The sequence below is a fragment of the Erpetoichthys calabaricus genome, chromosome 1 (genome assembly GCF_900747795.2).
Source record: "Erpetoichthys calabaricus chromosome 1, fErpCal1.3, whole genome shotgun sequence".
NCBI classification, from domain to species: Eukaryota; Metazoa; Chordata; class Cladistia; order Polypteriformes; family Polypteridae; genus Erpetoichthys; species Erpetoichthys calabaricus.
In genome coordinates this window covers 180,864,217-180,881,890 of record NC_041394.2, presented here as the reverse complement: position 1 = coordinate 180,881,890, position 17,674 = coordinate 180,864,217, and the positions used below count along the sequence as shown (strand labels likewise).

Here is a 17,674-nt window from a genome sequence, read left to right as displayed (position 1 = left end):
GCCTGAAAAGCCCTGGACATCAGCACTTCCGCCACACCCAACATGGACATCACCAGCGACTTGAGACTGCTAAGTTATGAGGGATGAGACAAAAAGGACTACTGATGGAAGGCCTCAGGGACTGCTCCTAAATGTCAGTCAACTGAGCATGCAGTAGACAATAATTATTTTGTTTCTCATTGACCGGTTGTTCGTGATGCTGTGATTTTTGGATTGAGATCAGAAAATTTTGTCTTTCCCAAAACTAAGTAGAAAAAACATTAAAACAAGTGCTTCATTCATTCATTGGTTGAGAATTAAATCAGACAACTTTCTGTGCAAAACAAATATTCAAAAGAGAAAAATTAGGAAAGAAACAGAAAAAGATATAGAAAGTTGTAGTGTTTTTTAATAAGAATAATGAGAAACAATGTAATGAAACAGTGTAAAACATACCTACAGTAAATACAGTGACATACTGTATAGCAAATGTGGCCAAGTCTGCTATAGAAGAATAGATATTAAACACTGGCACCCTTCAGAATAGGAAAATGTTCAGGCACTTCATTAAATACTATCTATCAGATTACTTAGTGAGTCAAAGAGACAACATGATTTTCTTGAATAGTGACATGGTCTGTAACATAATCAAGTGAGTCCCATTGTTCATAATCATGAATGTACACAAAAGCTGTCTCTTGCTGTACCGTATTGCACTGCATTTAAACGATGGTCATAATTGTTTAGAGTTTTATCAAATAATCTAATATACAAAGCAGAGTCTATGTTTGTTTGTCCACCATACAAATCTGCACCGGGCATCTGATCGCCACCAAATTGGGCATGGGGCTGCTTTGTGACCAGGAGGAGGTCATGGGGTATGTTTGGTTGGGAAAAATGTCTTTGGTCAAGCGCAGGACACCTTTTTAGAAAGTCCACATCTGATGCCACAAAAAAGTCTATTTCAAGGCTGTCTCAAACATTGCGCAAGACGTCAAGATGTTTTCATACCAAGAATTCCACTGATTCCAAATGATTTACCCTTTGATTTCAAAAGGCTAGAATTTCCTATTCGTTTGGATTCTGCTATGTGAATTACTAAAGGCTGAAGGGCAATCACTCCAAGTTAAAGACATCAATTTGGAAAATCCATGCTTTTCACACGGACAACTCTACGTTACATGTTCTACAGTGGGCAATCCTCACAATTTGTTCATTTTCGGAACCTCAGAACAACACAAAAAATATACTGTATCCAAAGCCTCTAAAATGACCACTTATATTACCTATTACAATAAAATGTCAATCAGAAAAATGTTTGTTTCGATTTCTATCTTCTGTTTCTTTCATTTGGGAAATTCACCAGTTATAGATTCCCGGGCAACGCGAGGTACTCCTGCTAGTATTTAAATATAATAAAATAAACAACTAAAACATTTCACTTGTTGATATGCTTGAAGATGGACAGATGTCGAATTGTGCTAACACTGAACTATTTACTGGAGTGAAAGACAAATAATTTATCATTACTGTTTATTTTTTTATTATTATGTATTATTATTGTTATTGTTTTGTGGTGATTTGTTTTGGACAAATAATGACATATTTGAAAAAGTAAAATGGTGAATGCTGGCTTCACAAGTGTACAACAATAAAGGTACCTTGCATAAGTAACCTAGTAAAGAGTTAAAAAGAAAAAGAAAAAAAAAAAAAGTAAAACTGTCTGTGCACCATTCATTCTCAAAGAGACCCTTGCCAATTTGTGTCGTCTTCCTTGTTGATACTTAAAAAGCAAGAACACTGCAAAGGTAAACATAAAACCTTCTCAACCCACTTAAATCCAGTTCAGGGTTGCGTGGACTTGAGCATATCCTAGCAGCAGCAGGAGGAAAGCGGGTAACAGCCCTGGACAAGGAGCCAGTCCACTACAGGGCTCATTTACATGCATGCCTATACACACATACTAGCAAGGCCTAGTAGAATGACCAATCCACCCACAAAAAAGTGAAGTACCCAGAGGAATACCCATACAAACAAAGAGAACCTGCAAATTCCACAAAGACAAAGACCCAGACACATGATTTGAACCCAGGACACTGGATCTATAAGGCTGCAGTGCTAACCACTTTAGGTACTGTCTTATGTATATACGGACAAAATAAAAAATAAAATTAATTAACACAACTTTCAATTGTCTTTAGGAAAGCAACTTTTATTTTAAAACAAAATTCAATGCAGTGAAAAATTTCCAAAGCTCATTACTTGATATGCAGAAATAAAATACAATGACTCGCTCTATATATACAGTATACACTGATTAGCCACAACATTAAAACCACCTGCCTAATACTGTGTAGCCCCGCTTTTACCCACAGAACACCTCTGACCCATCCAGGCATAAACTCAACATAACCCCGAAGGTGGTCTGTGGTATCTAGCACCAGTGCTTTAGCAGCAGAATCTTAACCTCCTATAAGTTGCAAGTTGGAGCCTCAATGAATCAGACTTGTTTTTCCAGCACATACCACATTTATTGATCAGATTGAGATCTGGGGTATTTGGAGGCCAACTCAACATCTTGAACACTTTGTCATGTTCCTCCAACAATTTCTGAACATTTTTTACAGTGTGGTATGTTGCATTATCCTCCTGAAAGAGACCATTGTTGTCAAGGAATAACATTGCCATGACGGGGTGTCCATGGTCTGCAAAAACCTTTGAGTAGGTGGTAGGTGTCAAAGTAACATCCATATGAATGCCAAGACCCAAGGTTTCCCAGCATCACACTATCTCTGCCAGCTTGCCTTCTACCCATAGTGCATCTTGCTTCCATCTCTTTCCCAGTAAATGACACACACACACCTGGCTGTCCACATGTTCTAAAAGAAACTGATTCATCAGGCTAGGCCACTTTCTTTCATTGTTCCTTGGTCTGGTCCTGATTTTCACAAGCCCATTTGTAAACACATTCGGTACTGGACAAGGGTCAGAATGGGCACTCTGACCAGTCTGCAGCTACACAGCCCCATACACAATGGCAATGTGTTCTGACACCTTTTTCTCATGGCCAGCATCATATTTTTCAGAAATTGGTACTTGAGTAGCTCTTCTGTAGGAGCAGACCAGACTGTTAGCCTCCACTCCAAACAGGCATCAATAAGCCTTAAGCGCCCTTAAACCTGTTTCTGGTTTGCCAGTTGTCCTTCCTTGGACCACTTTTGGTAGGAACTAACTACTGCATACCAGAACACCCAAATAAGACCTGGCGTTTAGAAGATGGCCTGACCCAGTCTTCTAGCCATCACAAACTGGCCTTTATCAGTTGCTAAGATCCTTATCCTTACACTTGCCCATGTTTCTTGCTTCCAACACATCACATTCAAAAACTGACTGTTCAAGAGCTGGCTAATCTATCCCACCCCTTGACAAGGTGCCATTGTAACAAGATAATCAAAGCTATTCACTTTACCTGTGAGTGGTTTTAATGTTGTAAGTGATCAATGTATATATCTACAGTGTATATATTAATTAAGTAGTCAATCAATCAACCATCCAGTAACCCACATAAACTAAACCCCTTCCAAAATCGTTTATTTAAAATAGTACACTTCTGTAGTGAATACTGTCTCAGGGTACTTTACAGGTGCAGACGCTAAGTATAGATACAACAATACAACAGTTTACATAAATTATTACAGATAGACAGGTTAAGTGACTTGCTCCAAGTCACAGATTGGATTGGAGAAAGGACACCACACAGTATTCAACTGATCCAGTTAAAAACTGCTTCAGCCACATTCTTACTAGTGAAGCGCACTCCAAACGAAGGCATTTCTTTCTTAATTTATAGTACAGGATAAGCTGGCATAAAAAGGTGTTAAGTATACTGAATAAGTATTTCCACATGTACATATTTTAATTACAATTATTTAATTTTATTATTAAATCATACACTGTTCAGTTTAAATACCTAAATCAATAATAAGGAAAAGACCACATTGACAACAAAAACAGTAAATAAACAGACACATGGACAATAAAAAACAATGTGCACATTTACTGTTAATATAAGTGTATATATAGTCTTACAAGGTTCCACTAGTAGATACATATGTGGCTTAAGACCAATTTAAACCACAAATATGCACCATTACATTTTAAGTATTCCAAAATAGGAAACTGTCATTTAAAACCTATTACAGACATTTAAGTTTAATTATACGTTTCTCAAAGTGGGCAAATGGCTTTCTGTTGTACACTAGGTTGCCAGTTTTTCACACTTTAAAACAGCTGCTTGTTCAAAGTACTGCTTACAGTACGTTAATATGAAGCTTATAAAAATAGCCTAATAACAGAGTGCACAAAAATGCCACTTAATGAATAATTTCACCTTTGAGTTTTGCATTTTTTTGGTGACAGCAAACCCATTGGTGGGGTTGGTGTGGACAGTGGCATATTTTCTTTAAACATAATTACCTCTTTCTCTGAAACACTGAAATCTCCACTGGCTTGTGTTCAATTTTTACGTATTAACGAAAAACAGTAAGAAAACAGACTTATTCCTCTGCAGCATATGCAAGAACAGCTTACAGTTTACTTTACTGTACAAGGTTACTTGGCCGATCTTTGCACAAGAAAAGGAAGAGGAGTTTTTGCTTTTCTTTTTTTATATTTGAAAACATAAAAAGATTGAAGCTAGGAATCCAATCAAGTGAAAAAAAAACTCCATGGTTTCAACAGACTTACAAGAATTTAGTTTGGGGTTTTAGAATAGGATCTGTGTTTTTGGTTTTTAACTGTGGTGTATTTTTAGTTTCGATTTTGTTTCTTCTTATTTGACAGCAAAAAATATTTTTTTTTTGCCTTGTTAGAATCTTCATAACGATTTTGCTTAGCAGAAAGGTAAACTTTGTCAATTATTTTTAATATGTAATCTAGAATCCAATGTTTTTCTGTTCTATAAATTTTGTGGAAAAAAAATTTAAGCAGCAAACTCTGCCTGCAATCACATATTTTAGACAATGGTATCTATAACATTGCGTATCTGCATACAGGAGTATAAAGATATGTTATCCATACTCAAATACCACAAGAAGTCCATGATGCAGAAAATGCAGTTTTAACAAGCCAAAAGATGTGAGTGAGAAGAGGCAAAACTTCACTAAAATATACATTTTTAAATTTCAGTCATTCAAACTGGGCCCCATTTTCTACATGTATACTTTGGCAAACACTTCAGGCTGGGTGTTAAAGGGACAGATATATTTCTTAAAATAAGAGTTTATGTCATCTTAGTCTGCCCTGAAAAATCTGATGACTTGCCCTGCCTGTGTTTTTTTATTAGGTCAGGAGGGAGAAGCAGGAACTGAGACAAGGTGTCAGTATCCTATTTTCAAGAACAATCAGATCACATATCCTATTGGTCACTAGTTAGAAGAGCTCAACAAGGAGTTTAATTTAATATTATTACTTCACATAAGTAAGGATGTTTTCCTAGTCTTGAGTGTTACAGATTTTGCTCTCGTAATTATTTTGAAAAATCTTAAACAGCTTTCTAAATATCACATATCAGGAAATAAATAAGTACAGAAACATCAATGTTTATGCAGTATTCTCGACAGAGATCCATGGCACCATAGTAATACTCTGCAATCATTTCTACATTCGCAAATGAGTCTATGATCTTTTTTGAATGAGACTTGTGTTCACTGGCATTCCATTCTAAGTGTTTTGCACATCCATGTAGAGTCACACTGGCCTGTTTCATTTTCTTATGGCATCTGTCTGATGTCTTGGAATTTGTGCATCTTCATATTCCTTTACACATCTTAATTTATTTGATGCTGCTCCACTTGCATACAGTATATTTTTGTATTGGTTATATTGTGTTCTTAAGAATTACTTATTAATTTAACAAAATTACTTCATTTTTTTTTTTTTTTTTTTTTTTTTGGTCCAGCGTCTGCTAACCTACTGGTACGAGAAAACCTCCACATTATAATATACCGTTTGACTCATCTTGATGTCTAGTTATACAAGATGTCACACTTTTAGGGTTTTATGACTCTCTAGGATCAAAAACCCTAATTTGTAGGACTTTTGGGTCTTTTTTTATGCAGGAAATCATAATAAAAGGTAAACCATTGTGTGCCTTCAGCAAAAATGATCAGAATGAAGTTGATTGTGCAATACCAACTAGCCCTAATGGTTTACCCTGCCCCCTAATGGGATACGAGGGGTTAAAGTTGCTTTTCATAGAACTTCAAAATAAGGTAGCTGCAGTACTGTTTTATGCTATTTTTAGGTTACTGATCAGGAATAGGATAATTTTAATGTTTGATTCTTTACTGCTGGTTCTAGCCCTCTAAGAACAACTCCCTGAAAGTTAAAAACATAAGCATTTGGGGCAACGTTTTAGACTATTTCAAGGTCAGTGATTACAAATACGACTTTTTTATTGATCCTTTACTAGGGACCTATGGACCTCTATCAGAGGGTGAAAAATGACATTTCTATTACAGTGGAGAATATTTAAATATTTAAACTGAAGCACACATGTTAATATTTCAAATATTTAATACAACCATTCTTTTTTATGATGTCATCACATTTCTTATGAACACACCAAATTAGGGCTGCCTTTGCTTATTCAGACTTTTTGTTCACTTTATATTTTTTGCTGCAGCTTCTCATTCTAATCTTGCCTTTTGCTGTTCAGACAATTCATTTTGTTGAGACTGATGCACTTTTTATGCAGTGCTTTCTCACTTATCTTTACACGTGACATCACTGATTGATTAAATATGCTTGATGATTTGGTTGGACTGCTAATTTGAAAGATGAATTTCAGCAAAACTGGCTTTATCTGGAAGCAGACTTCCTTTAAATTGTAGCTAATGGACAGAAAGTGACTTGTACTAAAATGCTTTGAAATTGAAGCAGCAGGCACATGGACACTAGAATTTAAAAAAGGAAAAAATAAATAGAAAAAAATATATCTACACAAAATTTTCAGCATTAGTAGAGCTGATGTTCAAGATGCACCATCTGTTGGAATGAAAAATGAAATGCGTTTGTTACTATATGCATTACAAAATATGTAGTAATAGTAGTAGTAGTACCAGCAGTACTGTCATGGGATGGTGTATCATAAATATTAAAGTATACATCCAATAAATTGTAACTGTTGGATGGACAGAGGTCATCTTATAGCATACTGGTTTTGCTGGACATTTCTAATTTGACATAAAATGGTGAAAGCTGCAATATTAAAAAATGATTAATTAAAATAAGCAAACATATGTTGCAGGAACTATATATAGGAAACATTTGTGATAAGTTCTATTTGTAATATCTTGAAAAATTTTTACACATTGTGGAAATTTCTTCCCCTGCTAAATTCAACAATTGTTTTGCATAGATGAGTGTAAGAACATGCAAGACATAAAAACACACACACACACACACAACACACAGTTTAAACAGAAAACACACACTACCAGTTAAACTGGAGGATCTTGTGAGCTTTGTTAATGGACCAGTGACATATGACAGACTTGCCACCAAAATAACATTCCTTGTTCTTGACTCATAACAAAAAGGCATAACATTTACTCAAATGTTAATGTAACTGAAAGAGGCAAGTTTTACTTACATGTGGGTATAATGGAAAATGGAGGTTTCTACAAAGTTGGTCAATGGAACTCCCACACCAATCTTCAAAAATATGCAGATTAGCTTGACCTATAAACTGGAGCCAAACAGAGGAACATTTAATAGTTCACTACATTTGATATTAAAACACATACTAAAAACAATGAAAAATATAAATGGTGTTTTGTCATTGTCAGTACAAATACAATGTACAGTATACTGTATAGTGACTAGATATAGTACCATGACAAAGAACACTTGGGCGGTGGAAAACAATTTTTCTAGCGTGGGAAAGTGTTGAAGTTTGCACAGTAGGTTATAAAACTTCCAAGTAGATATAGTCACTTTGTCTTTACAGAGTATTGTCTATGGAACGCAGATTTCCTAGTCAAGGGTATTAGCACTCCTACTCTTGATTTGCCATATGATAAGGGCCCCTGACTGATGTGGGGATACTCACAAAAGCTACTGCTAAGTATTGTGTACTTGGGGTTTGTTCTGGTACACAACCAGGTAGCTTCAAACAATAGTTGAAACCAGTTGGACTTTTTAAAGACAATGAACTGTATAATCAAAATTGTACCAACTTCTGACTCTGCAGTACTACTAGGAGACTTCTATGGGCACGTGAAGAATGACAGAGATATCTTTTTGAGAATGTTTGAGAGAAACAGCAAGCCTGGTCTGAAGCAGAGTAGTGAACTACATTTCTGTTCTACTCAAGAATTGTCAACAACCGCAACACCATGTTCAAACACACGGAAGCTTATGTCAAGATACACTACTGGGGTTCCGTTATACCTACAACAATACACCTTTATAATGCCTCATTTTGACTACTTTCATTATAAGACAAGTTAGAAGTTTGGTTTTCTTCTTCTTTTTCATAATCCTTGTATGTGTTTATTATAATCTTATACATGCATAAAATGTAAAAGATGACTGACTGACTCACCCATCATCAAAAGCACTATTTTCTTGCTTAACTAAAAAGCTGAAATATGAAGGATGCTACTACATCTAGGACAATAGGTATCTACTAAGAAGGGGCATTTTGATATATATTTTATTTAGGGGTAAAACAACTTCTCTAAAAGAAAAAAACTAAACATCCCAAAATCTAAAAAAGTTCTTTGACCAATTTGATTGCAATTTGGTGATGTTACAGAAAAAAGTAAATTAGCTGGCACACTTTATCTGTTGATTTCTGTTAATATTAATGCACTGCATTTTATTTTTTTTTTGTTTGATCAGCAGGAGAAGAACCTGAGACAGACACAACAGTGCCACTTGGCTTTTTGGGTCTTTCCAGCTTAAACAAATAAAAGCTAATAGCAAAAGGGACAGCAGGGGTATATGAGGAATGGCACTGACCAATACGATGGAGAGATGAATGAAAAAGGAAAAAGACAAGCCATGACATATGGCATGGAGTGTGAGCAGGAGGAGAGTTCTGTAAAGCTTAAGTAAAATGTAGTTAGCAAGCAAGCTATAAAGCCTGAATCTGGGCGCCAGCCTCTGTGGCTGTGAGCATAGCTGATGTGAAGAGAAAATTACAGTATATTTACAGGAACAAAACAACCCCAAAATTAAAAACATTTCAATTCATTGCATTTTACTGAGTGAGTAAAAGTAATTAGTAACCTTTAATATTTTTGCTGGTAGACATTTATTCAATACCACTATATACTCATTTTAGGCTTTGATAGGCTTTGGAGAGGAGAGTCAAGATTTTTAGTAGTTTATAGCTTTGAATGAATCAACCTTAAACCACCTTTATAACTTTACTGAATACTGCTTTAATACAGAGTTCTACTGTAATCTCTTCCACACCAACACAAAGGTGAAATGAACATTTTAAGAACTCCTGTACACAACGGATACTATTCTTGAGGAAGAGGTGGAAATGCCAAAAGCATTGGCTGGGGTCAGTGCCATTTTTGTGCCTGGGGTTGTTGCAATAATTAAAAATCTCCATAGTAGAAAGGACGAAAGGAGAACAAGCTGAAAATGATGCAAGCACTTTATATTGTTTGAGTGTTTTGGTTAGCATGTCTCCTTTCATCATGCATTGAAAGTGGAGTGAGGACCTCCAGTCTGTTGTAGTTGTCTCCATTTTTAAGTCAAGAAGATGTGTTCCAGTTACCATGGAATTTCACTTCAAGGTACAATTATACTGGAACAGTAACTCAACCGGATAGTTGACCCACAGACCCAGGAGGAGCAAAGTGGATTCCACCCTAGCCATGAAGCACAAAGCTAACTCTTTTCCCTTGCATAGATCTTTGGAGGGCCGTGGGAGCCTGCCAAATCTGTCTACATGTATTTTGTATACTCAAAGCTTTTGACCATATAATCCCATAGTATCTGGTGGGAGATGCTAGAAGAATGTGGAGTTCAAGATCCTGTGTTAAGACTTTGCATACCTGACATTAAGTTATGTCTGTTCGCTGTGAATGCTGAAATCTGCCAAGGATGCATCTTCTTTCCTTTTTACGGTAAAGATATCAAGGCAAAGCCAAGGCTTTTAGAGAATCAAGTTTGGGTACTTAAGGACTGCATGAATGCTGTCCCTACATATTGTTATCCTCTTGTCTCACCAAACTTATACTTTGCACACGCTTGGGCAGTTCTATGCCAAGTGTTATTGGTAAGACAAGAATTAGCACCTGAAAATCACAGACTATGAGTCTCTACCAGAAGTGTGTTAGTTGAACTCTTCCTTTTAGTGTAGCTGTTCACAACTTTCTTGTAAAGGGGAAGAACCAAATACTGAACAGAAACTCTCGATTTACCACTCAGGTTATATCCACATTCTCATTTATGATTACACACTCTACAATATGTAGTGACCTTAAAAGATAAGATTGTGAGTACAAGCAGCTTAAAAAGAGGTTCCTGCCCAGTAATGTTGGGTTCACTCTCAGTAATGAAAATGGATGGGAAGGAAGTGAGAGAGACAGAGAGATGCGAGATGGATTGTGTTTGTACTGTTATTCTGATGCCTCCTACAGAGGTGTGTACTGGGCATTGTCCACTGAAAGAAAACCTAACAGGAGATCCATGACATTGTGTAGGGCTCTTTCTGTAGACTACCCTGGTAAAGCCAGGAGGAAAACGTGTCCAGGTCTATCCAGGTCTGCAAGTTGCTTCCATGACCATCGACATAAAAAAAGGAACAAAATGCAGCATAAAAATGCAAAAAATACAAATAGCTTAATCTGTTTCCACTGTAGTGATTAATTTGAGTAAAGAAAAAAGGCCTACCACTGCCAATAGCAGTAATATTTGAACAGCACTAAACTATGTAATTTCTATCTTAATAAACTAAACTCTCTAAACACTCTTAGGAAAGTTTGATTGGCACACAAGAGCTGTGCTGTACAGACCATCCCATCTGAGGAGTCAAGTTAATATCAATACCAATATCAGATGAGGGAGTTTTGGGTCAGAACAATTGTGCAATTCATACAGTGAAGAATGGAAACACTGTTCAATTCACTAAAACTACACAGATGCATTCTGAGGACATCTCCACCACAAACAGCCACCCCCCGCACACACCAAAATGTGAATTAATGTTCAGATTACAGACAGATATAGCCTTTGTTACAGTACTTCATAGTCTCTATTTATGTCCATATTATTCAGGAAGGATTACACTGCTTATCTAGTTTCAATGCCATATTTTGTATTTCGATAAAACAGTTTTAACTTTTTATTTTATCCTTTATTTCAATTATATCAGTTGTTTTTAGAAATATGCACTATTATAGCTAGGAGTAGCTTACTTCTGTACTGTAGTTATAATAGAAACTGCTGTGTAAAAAATGACTCCGTTTTGTTGCCACATACTTTATCAGCACTTTCACACAGACTCAAAATACTACAAAAGTATAAAGAAAAAATTACCTCAGGTTTCCATGGAGGTACATTGTTCTTGAATTCAAAACCATTTTCAACCTGTTAAAACATAATAATAAATTATGACCTTTCAGCTATCTCAGAATGTGTACATAACATAACATAACATAACATAACATAACATAACATAACATAACATAACATAACATAACATAACATAACATAACATAACATAACATAACATAACATAACATAACATAACATAACATAACATAACATAACATAACATAACATAACATAACATAACAGATAGATAGATAGATAGATAGATAGATAGATAGATAGATAGATAGATAGATAGATAGATACTTTAAGCATCCAGATGTCATTTGCTGTCATTTTCTGCATCCTCAATTGAAAATACCCTGGATATATTTTATACTCCTTTTTAAGAACAGGTCATCAGACACCAGATTTGCACAATCTTACTGTACTATATTTAATGATTTGTGGAAACCTGTACATTCTAAAATACAAAAAAATACATAAATATTATATCTTTTGAAGAACTTTTCATTTGTTTTGATGACATGGCAGAAGGGTCAGGACATTTTCACCTACAGTAGTTGCTGTTTTTCTGAAATCTAATCTAAATAGTAATTTTGGAAACACCTACTGTAAATGAGGAGGGACAGGGCTGCTGCTGTGTGTTTGTCTCCAGTAGTCAGGTTTAAAAGAATGAGCAAGAAGGAAAGTGCATCTGAACAGATAGGACTGATGCCATGGAAAACAAGTATTGGTATTCTTTCAAGTTTTCAGAATCAGTAATTATCAATATCTTGATTTTTTTTGACAGCACTACTCTTAGGCTTCTTTAGATCTAGGACCTTATGAAGGAAACACACTGGATGATCTGCATTGTTATATGTTTTATTACAAGCATTGTTTGAAGTGGCAGTTCTACATTTTGCCATTTTCCGTACCCAGAGTAATTCCATGCATACCAGTTGTGTTTGAAGTTCTCACAACTTCTCTGTACTATATTTTAACTGGCTGCTGTCTCCTGATAATATTAACTTGATAAAATAGAAGAGGTTTTTTTCAGTCTTAACATAAACTTTAAATGTTTGATCTCAGATGAAAATAGAAAGAGGGAGTGCTAAAACATTTATAATACCCTCCACGTTTGAATTGGATTACTCAGGTTTGGGAATATTTTCTGTGTTATATTATGCAAAATGGTTATATTGTCAGTATTTAATTATTTGACTGTTTGAGTTCCTTTCAGTTTTTAAAACTACTTTGCAATGAAACAATGAACGATTACATTAAGATATTGAGAATACAGGTTATGCCTTCGATAAAGACAACATCAACCAAATGAACTGCATTTTTGTATCTATTAGTGTTTTTTTTTTTTTTAGAAGCTATAGTGAAGCCACGAGTAAAACTAAATATAAACAGAAAGAAAGAATGGGCTTGGATACCGTGTCCAGTATGCTCACCACTGAAACTTCCAACATTTGCAGACAGAGGACTATAACTCTGAAATGTTGGATCTTAGTATTGCTTCAGATGCAGAGAAATAACACCATGGGCAGGGCTTGGTGGGGAGAGCTACTTAACTATTTTTTCCTTAACCACATAGCTATTTTAAGATAATATTGGTTTCATGGTTCAGCGTATGAAATTCTTTATAAGATAAAAGCAGGAAAGACTTATTTTTGGACATGCAAAAACAGCTAAGTGAGATTCCTTATAAGTATACTATGTATCATGATAAATTCTAAAAACCAAAACTGGATAATGGCTTTTTTTTTTTTTTTTTTTTTTTTTTATAGATGTAATGTCACAAGGTCTCAATTCATGAATTGAAAAAAAGTGATATCACATCTTGGCTCACTGAAGTCAGATTTAGCCTTCTTAGAGAGATTCTTTAAACACTAAAGATCAACCTAGCCGGGTCAAGCAATTCATTTAGATTTCGATTATGGTATCAAACTAGAGAAGCTGAAACATTAACTCATACAGAAATTCCTATTGTGGCATCAGAGGTCACTTCTAACTTTTAAGGGTGCTATATAACTGAAAGAAAAACGTTAAATTAAATAAATCTAATCCCGGCTACACATATGAGACATTTATCTGAAATAAGAAATTTATAGATAAAATTCTTTCTTTAGTGCCCCTATATGTGCGTTTACAACTTAAAAAGGGAAGATTTTAACTGTGTTATTAAATAGTTCACAAGACCGTTTATCGTTTTTACAACCTTCTATTGTCCAATTTTGGTGAGATTGTGTGATTTATAGTCTCAGTTGCATGTTCTTAGTTGACAGGAGTGGCACCCTGTGTGGTTTCCTGCTGCTGTAGCCCATCTGCTTCAAGGTTGGACATGCTGTATGTTCAGAGATGCTCTTCTGCATACCTCAGTTATAATGAGTGGTACTTACTGTTGCTTTTCTATCAGCTCGAACAAGTCTGGCCGTTCTCCTCTGACCACTGACAAAAACAAGGCATTTTCGCCCAGAGAATGTCTGCTCACTGGATATTTTCCCCTTTTTGGACCACTCTCTATAAAGCATAGAGAGGGCTGTGCGTGAAAATCCCAGTAGATCAGCAGTTTCTGAAATATTCAGACCAGCCCTACTGGCACAACCAACCATGCCATGTTCAAAGTGAATTAAATCACTTTTCTTCCCCATTCTGATGTTTGGTTTGAACTTCAGCAGGTCATCTTGACAATGAATATGCTTAAATGCATTGAGTTGCTGCCATGTGATTGGCTGATCAGATATATAAGATGTATACCTTACAGTGTGGATGAGTGTATTATACAGGTGCTGGTCATAAAATTAGAATATCATGACAAAGTTGATTTATTTCAGTAATTCCATTCCAAAAGTGAAACTTGTATATTAGATTCATTCCTTACACACAGACTGATGTATTTCAAATGTTTATTTCTTTTAACGTTGATGATTATAACCGACAACTAATGAAAGTCCCAATTTCAGTATCTCGGAAAATTAGAATATTGTGAAAAGGTTCAATATTGAAGAAACCTGGTGCCACACTCTAATCAGCTAATTAACTCAAAACACCTGCAAAAGCCTTTAAATGGTCTCTCAGTCTAGTTCTGTAGGCTACACAATCATGGGGAAGACTGCTGACTTGACAGTTGTCCAAAAGACGACCATTGACACCTTGCACAAGGAGGGCAAGACACAAAAGGTCATTGCTAAAGAGGCTGGCTGTTCACAGAGCTCTGTGTCCAAGCACATTAATAGAGAGGCGAAGGGAAGGACAAGATGTGGTAGAAAAAAAGTGTACAAGCAATAGGGAAAACCACACCCTGGAGAGGATTGTGAAACAAAACCCATTCAAAAATGTGGGGGAGATTCACAAAGAGTGGACTGCAGCTGGAGTCACTGCTTCAAGAACCACCACGCACAGACGTATGCAAGATATGGGTTTCAGCTGTCACATTCCTTGTGTCAAGCCACTCTTGAACAAGAGACAGCGTCTGAAGCGTCTCGCCTTTGGACTGCTGCTGAGTGGTCCAAAGTTATGTTCTCTGATGAAAGTAAATTTTGCATTTCCTTTGGAAATCAAGGTCCCAGAGTCTGGAGGAAGAGAGGAGAGGCACAGAATCCATGTTGCTTGAGGTCCAGTATAAAGTTTCCACAGTCAATGATGGTTTGGGGTGCCATGTCATCTGCTGGTGTTGGTCCATTGTGTTTTCTGAGGTCCAAGGTCAACGCAGCCGTCTACCAGGAAGTTTTAGAGCACTTCATGCTTCCTGCTGCTGACGAACATTATGGAGATGCAGATTTCATTTTCCAACAGGACCTGGAATCTGCACACAGTGCCAAAGCTACCAGTACCTGGTTTAAGGACCATGGTATCCCTGTTCTTGATTGGCCAGCAAACTCGTCTGACCTTAACCCCATAGAAAATCTATGGGGTATTGTGAAGAGGAAGATGCAATACGCCAGACCCACCAATTCAGAAGAGCTGAAGGCCACTATCAGAGCAACATGGGCTCTCATAACACCTGAGCAGTGCCACAGACTGATCGACTCCATGCCATGCCGCATTGCTGCAGTAATCCAGGCCAAAGGAGCCCCAACTAAATATTGAGTGCTGTACATGCTCATACTTTTCATGTTCATACCTTTCAGTTGGCCAACATTTCTAAAAATCCTTTTTTTGCATTGGTCTTAATTGATATTCTAAATTTTCCGAGATACTGAATTTGGGACTTTCATTAGTTGTCAGTTATAATCATCAACATTAAAAGAAATAAACATTTGAAATATATCAGTCTGTGTGTAATGAATGAATCTAATATACAAGTTTCACTTTTTGAATGGAATTACTGAAATAAAATCAACTTTGTCATGATATTCTAATTTTATGGCCAGCACCTGTATATAAAACAATGCCAAAGCGCAAGAAAAAAAAAAAAAAAAAAAAAAAACACACTATACATACATACACCATAAAATTACAGAAGATCTATTTTGCGTTTAAGGTGACAAGGTGGTCAAGCTTTTCAAACAAACTGTTGTCAATCAGGTGGCAAGCAGACCTTTAATAAATAGCCTGCAGAGTCTGAGACAGAAAAAGAAATTTAAAACTGGATCAAACTTAATCAGAAAAGAAGAACTATCAGATTGGTGTCCGCAGTAAAAGTGCAACTTTCTTCAAGCATTGTGCAAAAGGAACAATACCAGACTAAAGGGATATGTTGATAATGTGATAAAAGAAACAGCATCAAAGCAAAAGGATTTAACAAGAGAGCTAGGAAATAGGTAATTAAGGAGTTTGAGTTCAACAGTAGAGAAGGTTAGGAAAATGAAAAATAGAAACAAGTAAGAGGATAGCTAAAGGTGGTGAGGGGAGAGGTAGGCAGAGGGTGAAGAAGGAACACCGAGCAAAGGAGTAGGCTTGTACAAGGATAAGCAGTTAGAGCTTTTAAATATCAATGAAATGAGGCTGCAAAATACTATACAGTAATCCCTCGCTATATTGCGCTTCGCCTTTCGCGGTTTCACTCTATCGCGGATTTTATATATAAGCATGTTTAAATATATATCGCAGATTTTTTGCTGGTTTCGCGGATTTCTGCGGACAATGGGTCTTTTCATTTCTGGTACACGCTTCCTCAGTTGGTTTGCCCAGTTGATTTCATACAAGGGACGCTATTGGCAGATGGCTGAGAAGCTACCCAACTTACTTTTCTTTCTCTCTCTCTCTCTCTTGCGCTGACATTCTCTGATCCTGACTAGGGGGATTGAGCAGGGGGGCTGTTCGCACACCTAGATGATAGGGACGCTCGTCTAAAAATGCTGAAAGCTTATCTTCACGTTGCTCCCTTCTGTGCAGCTGCTTTGTGAAGCGACATGCTGCAGGGTGCTTCACATACTTAAAAGCACGCAGGGCACGTATTGATTTCTGCTTGTTTGTTTTTCTCTGTCTCTCTCTCTCTCTTTGTCTGCTCCTGACAGAGGGGGTGTGAGCTGCCGCCTTCAACAGCTTTGTGCTGCGGTGCTTCGCATACTTAAAAGCCAAACAGCCCTATTGATTTGTTTGCTTTCTTCTCTCTATCTGTCTGACATTATCTGCTCCTGATGCGCACTCCTTTGAAGAGGAAGATATGTTTGCATTCTTTTAATTGTGAGATGGAACTGTCATCTCTGTCTTGTCATGGAGCAGAGTTTAAACTTTTGAAAAAGAGACAAATGTTTGTTTGCAGTGTTTGAATAAAGCTCATGTCTCTCTACAACCTCCTGTGTTTCTGTGCAAATCTGTGACCCAAGCATGACAATATAAAAATAACCATATAAACATATGGTTTTTACTTCGCGGATTTTCACCTTTCGCGGGGGGTTCTGGAACGCAACCCCCGCGATGGAGGAGGGATTACTGTACATAGTAAATTAAAGTTGGAAACTGTGCCTCTTTGTCAGTGTGAAAGGTCTGAACGGAAAGAGTAAGATTTTGTGACCTACTTTACCCTTACTGATCTCTTGAGACACAGAATATACCCTGGCAGAGCAAATACAGGCTTGAAGTATAAAAAGTGGAAGTTTAAAAGTTTTAATTTCCACTACAGGACAAATAAAATAGAATCTACCTGTCAAACCAGACTCCTAAGTGTACAGACATCAAA

At 36.6% G+C, this 17,674-nt stretch overlaps 1 protein-coding gene across 1 annotated transcript in view; it reads right to left on the bottom strand.

The window, feature by feature from the left end:
- b4galnt3b (beta-1,4-N-acetyl-galactosaminyl transferase 3b) overlaps nt 1-17,674 on the bottom strand; it is a 216,277-nt gene that overhangs the window by 83,066 nt on the left and 115,537 nt on the right. Inside the window, exons 3-4 of the mRNA XM_051930747.1 lie at nt 11,545-11,595; nt 7,634-7,729 (exon numbers count right to left, since the gene is read on the bottom strand). Of these exons, the coding sequence (XP_051786707.1) occupies nt 7,634-7,729; nt 11,545-11,595 (147 nt within the window). The remainder of the gene's footprint in view (nt 1-7,633; nt 7,730-11,544; nt 11,596-17,674) is intronic.